This window comes from Mercenaria mercenaria, chromosome 2 (assembly GCF_021730395.1).
Source record: "Mercenaria mercenaria strain notata chromosome 2, MADL_Memer_1, whole genome shotgun sequence".
In the NCBI taxonomy this organism is placed as follows: Eukaryota; Metazoa; Mollusca; class Bivalvia; order Venerida; family Veneridae; genus Mercenaria; species Mercenaria mercenaria.
This window is the reverse complement of record NC_069362.1, coordinates 4,890,844-4,897,279: the sequence shown is the minus strand read 5'-3', so window position 1 is coordinate 4,897,279 and position 6,436 is coordinate 4,890,844. Positions and strand designations below refer to the sequence as shown.

General features: G+C 35.8%; 1 protein-coding gene across 1 annotated transcript; it reads left to right on the top strand.

Moving 5' to 3' along the window:
* Positions 1-1,607: 1,607 nt before the first annotated feature.
* LOC128550204 (bile salt-activated lipase-like) lies at positions 1,608-5,724 on the top strand. Its single transcript, XM_053528726.1, has 2 exons — positions 1,608-3,293; positions 3,749-5,724. The coding sequence occupies exon 1, from the start codon at positions 1,741-1,743 to the stop codon at positions 2,701-2,703; it is 963 nt and encodes a 320-aa protein (XP_053384701.1). The 5' UTR covers positions 1,608-1,740; the 3' UTR covers positions 2,704-3,293; positions 3,749-5,724.
* The last annotated feature ends 712 nt before the right edge of the window (positions 5,725-6,436 follow it).

The following is a 6,436-nucleotide window of genomic DNA, read 5'->3' as shown; positions in this document are numbered from 1 at the left end:
TTTCCATTTTACTAAAGCTTGTTTTTTCTTATAGTCTCGTCTGATAACTCTTTCTATTCTAAAAAGTTCTTGTGTAGTAGGTAAAAGTTCTTGTTCATAAAATGAACCTTTAATTATTTCATCATTTAAATCTTTAATAGTGTATGTTCTGGGATTTGTATTATTGATTTTATAAATTATAAATATTTCCTCTGTCCAGTTTGGTGTATATCCTTTTTCAAAATGTCTTTTAAGTTTACTTAAGCGAACTCGATCACCAATTTTAAATTTTGCTTTACTCTTTGGTATCTTTAAACGACCATATAAATTAAAGTAAACAGTACCTTTATTTAAGTTTTTACTAGCTTCGGTTGGTGTCATTTTTATACTAGAATGTTTTGTTTTGTTATATTTATCAATCATATCCTGCAAATTATCTAAATAAGTATAAGTATTATTTGCTGTAAAATATTTCCACATTATTCTTTTTAAACTTCTATTAAATCTTTCAATAACTACAGCCTTTCCTTCTTTAAATGTATGGTACATGTTAATTTTATTTTTATTCAAAAATGATTCTAACCTTTTATTATAAAATTCTTTTCCTTCATCTACCCATAAATTTTGTGGAATCCTTGCAATCTTCGGGGACTTTCGTCCCTGAATTCTATCTTCTGAAACTATTTTATTAAATGCTTCAGTAACAGATTCCCCAGTTTTATTCTTTAATGGAATAACCCAGGCATATTTACTGAATATATCAATAACGGTTAACAAGTACTTTACTCCTTTATTGTATTTTGAAAAGGCTTGCATATCAACTAAATCAGCTGACCAAGTATCATCAATATCATTAACTATCACTCTTCGTTTCCTAAATTTTCTTTTAATTGGTTTGTGTAATTCTTCTGCTAATTCATCACTCCAGCGGTAGCTCAGAGTTACCGGCTCTGCAGTGATTCCGGGGGTATACTCTACCCCCTTTTCCCGTTTTTTGACTTTCGTTTTTGTCCCAACCCAAGTTTGTATTTCGCTTTAATTACAGGTTTTACAACTAAATGTTTTGCAATCTTTTCTCCAAATGTGTTTGATTTAGTTTTATTTAAGTTGGAAAGCATTTTTTTGTCGCATGTACCCTTTTTTACACCGCTGTCATAGCAAAAGTCATGGTTCATAAATACTGCATCCAGTTCGTTGACAGGAGGTCCGTTATCTAAAGGATTTCCTGGTCCACAATAATTATATCCTGGGAGTGTTACACCTTTCTTAGGTAATAAAGGTAACATTGCTTTATGAATATCTAAATTACCTGCTGTGATAGTACTTTTAACAAACTTTGATTTCATTTTTCCACAAGACGAACAGGTGGCCATTATCATTCTTTTCCCGTTTTTTGCCGTAACATAGTGAGGATTTATATTATCAGTAAATTTTCTTTCTTTCGGACAATATATTTTATTCTGTAAACTCATTATATTATATGTGTTTAAATTTAACTTTAAAACTTTTTACTGGGTTTAAACCTGTGGGTTTTAAATTGTCCGGCATTAGTTGGTTCGGACCGGGGATTGAACGTTAAATTAGGTTAAATAGGGCTCAAAAACATCATGTTTCTAACTACTAATGTGAAAAGTGGTTTTGAATGTAATATCTCATTACCTAAGCTAGCACACCTATCATCAATCGGATAAATCTTAGAGGATATATAGGATATGTAGTAAACTTGTGCACCGTCTAAATAAGTTTAAATTTCAAAACAATATGGCTTTCTTCATTTCAATTGCAGTATTTTTTCTCTTGAAGTGTTCCGCGGCGATGGAAACGGTTACTGTAGAGACAAAAATCGGTGCGATAAGAGGATATGCAAGGACGATAGACCCATTTGGAAAGCCTCTTAGAGTTCGACAGTTCCTTGGGATACCTTACGCCGAACCCCCTGTAGGTGCACTCCGGTTTCAGAAGCCTGTGATGAAAAGAAGAATAGATGGTGTTTATGATGCAACGAACTACAGGCCTGTCTGTCTACAATTCCCTATGGTTCTTTTAGGAAAGCGGTTTAAGCAGTCTAACGACTGCCTTGCGCTGAACATTTACACGCCGGGTAATCTTAGATCAGATGAGAAAGTTCCCGTTATGATTATTATTCATGGTGGGGGTTTTGTCAATGGAGCATCAAACTTGTACTCTGGACATATAACAAGCTCGTATGGAAACGTTGTCGTGGTAACTATCAATTACAGATTAGGCCTTTTTGGATTTTTGAGCACTGGGGATTCAAACTTACCAGGAAATTACGGACTCTGGGACCAACATATGGCTGTACGTTGGGTTCATGAAAATATTGCAGCCTTCGGAGGTTATCCTGAACAAGTGACTTTACTAGGGGGCTCAGCCGGTGGGGCAAGTGTGATTTTGCAAGCAATGTATCCTGGTAATAAAGGGCTGTTCAAGAGAATTATTCCCCAAAGTGGGAGCATAACATGTCCATGGGCTTATCAACACGACTCACTACAGAATGCCAAACGAATGGCAAATATTGTTGGTTGCGCGACTGACGTAGATTCGTCACAACTCGCATCTTGTCTTAGGAAAATTCCCGACGAAGCTTACATGGAAGCTATGAATAATCCTGCGAATAACTACAGAAGATTTCCTCTGGAATTCGTAGTTTCTGTTGATGGAGAATTCGTTCCATTATCTACTTGGGAAATGCTTCATAGCTAGGTTGATATTGCAAAAGAAAGGCGGAATTTTTTCCGCAGCATTGATGTTATGATAGGACTCGTGGGGGACGAAGGATTCATGATGATTACGCCTTTTACAGGCGTTGATACAGGCACATTTTCAACGAACAGATCTCACTTTGAAAATGAATTAGTTCCGGAGATAATACGTGTAATATATGGAGAAAATATTCCAGACAGTATAAAAGCTGTCGTTGTTTCTGAATACACGAACTGGAATGACCCAGAAAATAGCGATAATACTTTTGACTCTTTCATGTGTCTAAGCTCCGATTATGTGTTCAACAGTCAAACAATTGACATTACAAAAATCCATGCCACAAAAGATGGGGAAAATTCCAATACGTATCTTTACCTGTTCAATGGTCTTCCCTCTCAGCACATACTGTGGGTACCACCAACGTGGAAAAGGGGATCAGTTCATGCTGACGAGTGGGCATTTCTTTTAGGGTACGATTCTGATACAGGATTTACAAGCGCGACGGCTCCGTATGGTCAGGAACCGGAGGAATGGGAAATTGAAATGTCAAAAGTAGTTATCAAGATGTGGACAAATTTTGCGAAAAGCGGGTATGTATCATCTGTTCTGTCATAGAAACTTTCGACAGGAAGAGCACTCGTGTGATTGTATTATTAATTAGATTTAAAAGAAATTACATGATATATACATCGGAAATTTTGAAAACCAGTTTGTGACTGTAAATTACCAGTACTTATTCAGAAACAGTAGTAGTAATGATTTACTGAACAATCCAAAATTACAGAAAGGAGACAATTTTCTACCATAAATGTGCACCATCAAAGAAATGTCAATTCCCATAGGTTTCCAAATTTAGTGCAATCTCCTTTAGCCTCTTATATGTTGCGGCACACATAATTATGAATTAGTTTAATATACCAATTACTAACTGTACATAACGATATTTGGAAAAATGTTCTCCATTTGAAACGAGTTTTACTACATTTATTAGCGAGACAGGAAGTTCTAAATAGGTATTCTCACCATTCTTATATTTTAATTCCAGGGATCCAAACAAGCCTGAAAGTATTCCGGTTGTATGGCCAAAGTACGCATTAGAAAATCAACTATATCTCAATATAAGTAGAGATATGTCAGTTGGACAGCGATTGTTTGAGAGAGGATACAACTTTTGGACAAATGTTCTGCCTGAACTTGTCAAGATGGCGAAGCCAGATACGAAAGAGAAAAAATTGTATTGCGATAAAAACGGTGATTGTCCACCGTAGTTATAAAAAGAGCTTGACGTACCGTTAGTGAACAACATACATATAAACAAGACTCTCATGGCGCTTCATCTGTGAACACAAAGTAATGCAATATTTTTTATTAAGAAGATAATTACTAGAAATATGGTAAAGAAGATCAATGATGTAATAAAGAACTGAAAGTACAAGAAATGTAAGTCAATAGAGAGGCTGAAATTTCGAATGCATATGGGTACGACCATTATATTTTAGCAGCTGCATGGATAGATGCACGTTTCTGTTTCACATTGATTTGCTATTTTTATCTGTATTTATAGGTGATAAACATCTCATGTTATGTTATACACGAAATCTTTTACTTAGTGTTACATAGTTTGATTTAACTGTAAAGAACATTTTAAACTTATAACATCAGTTAGGTCCCACCAGTATGGTGATATCCGAAAGAAATATTATGTAATGACATAAGCAATGTATTCGCCTATCTGTCCGTCTGTTAGCCATTTCGTTTCCACTTAGTATCTTAAGAATGTTTTGACCTATTATCCTCATACTTCATATAGGCATTATTGCTCGTGGGCAGTAGATGGTCCCGTTGAATTTGAGATCTCTGGGTCGAAGGTCAAGGCCGCCTATCAACACAGTGACACAGCTTCTGGCAATGATCTTCAGAAGGTCTTAATTTACTATCCTAAAACTTAGTAGTCAAATTTCATACGTACCTGCATGACCCCACTTGATTTGAAGGTCATAGGGTCAAAAGCCAATGTTACAGAGGTTGTTAGTACAAAACCCATTTCTGCAAGGGATCTCTAAGAATTTCAAATTTGGCATACCTAGTGCCCAGGGTTTAACCTACAATTCTCAAACTTGACACTAGGCATATTGTACATGGACAGTCAATGGCCATTCCGTAGTGGTTTTGTCGGTTGTTCTTAAGATTTTAGAAAACATTTGACATGGAGTTTTGGAAGTTTATAAGTCAAACATCAATGGTCACTTTATGCGAATTTATCAGATGAACGTATATATTACGTGATAGACTTCTATATTATCTTTTCACCCTATGTATATTTTCCGTACTATCTTTGCACCCTGTATATTTTCAGAAGCTTTGTTTTTTCCCGCGATTTTAGCCATGCCGGCTTACGAACGTTAATTTCCCACGTTTTGTGTAAATATACTATAATAAGAAGAGAGTGAGAGTGAAAGAGAGAGAGAGAGAGAGAGAGAGAGAGAGTATTTCGTTTTGCTTTGTTTGATCTATAATTCGTATGATACTGTTTGCAAGAAAAATAATATGTCCCAGGCTGTAGATTCAGATGGGAGTACCCAGCTCTCGGGAAACTGTTTTGGTGGTAACTCGACACAGCCTCGTTACTTCCAAAAACAGGTACTCTCGAACCAGATCTGCGTCTATAGTCAGTGACAGATTATTATATTCTTAGATTTGAGAAGCATATTGTTTCTGGGATATAATGCACAGTGCTAATCTGGTAGATCTGGTAGAAATAAGCAATTTATTAGCACTGTCTTGTAACAAAGGAACATGGCGGAGGCTCAAGAAATACGTTTGACTCTAGTAAACTTGTTTTAACTCCTCACTGGTGGTTTTGCTCGTGGCCGTTGCAAGACTGTATCCTTTTATGATAATTCTTCCATGTATATTTGTGTCGGGTTTACTAACGTTATATGCATCGTATAGTTTTTAGGCTTTTGAAATGTAAAGTTTTTGTGTTTTAGACTTTAATCAGACTATAAAAGTTTCAGTGTTGTTTTGTTTTCTGATCATTTCAGTTTTACTGTAATAGGATTCCGGCGATTGGAAGCGTGAAGGGTGCTGCTCATTTTTATTCCTTCTCATGAACAGACTCAGTCAAACAGTATCTCTCATTATTTTGATTGGCTTAGGGGCCTAAACATGTATCTATGCCGCCATAGTATTTTCCTCCAGATATTTTTCAGTATGTAAAACGTTCAACTTGTTTTAAATACTTCTTCTTTTTGAAAGCTTTTAATATCCGTTTTGTTTTATTCAATTCAAGTCTGTCCGTCCGGCCAGCCGTAAACAACATCGTAAATGGATAGCCCTTAACAAAAACGCCTGACCAGTTGAAAACACGGTCATATACAACATGTTTAAGACAATGAGCTGAATGGGGAACAGCTATAGGACTCAGAATTTCAACAGCCTGGACAATATTGTGTCTTTCAAATAAAGAATTCTGCATGGTAAGACCACCGCCAATATATGTACACCATACACAAATCTTAACAAGGCTTTAAAGGTTGTTTCCCCTTATAGTTACATTATGCATACATGTTTGTGTAACTTGAGGATGAATAAGTTCAAAGTTGTACTAAATTAAATGTTATTGCTTGAAAACTCTTCAGCAGAAATTGAGCAATAACTGGAATCTTTTGTACAAAAAGTGTCAGTTAACAAAAGAATTGTAGTGACATGTACATGCCAAAGTTCCTACTCA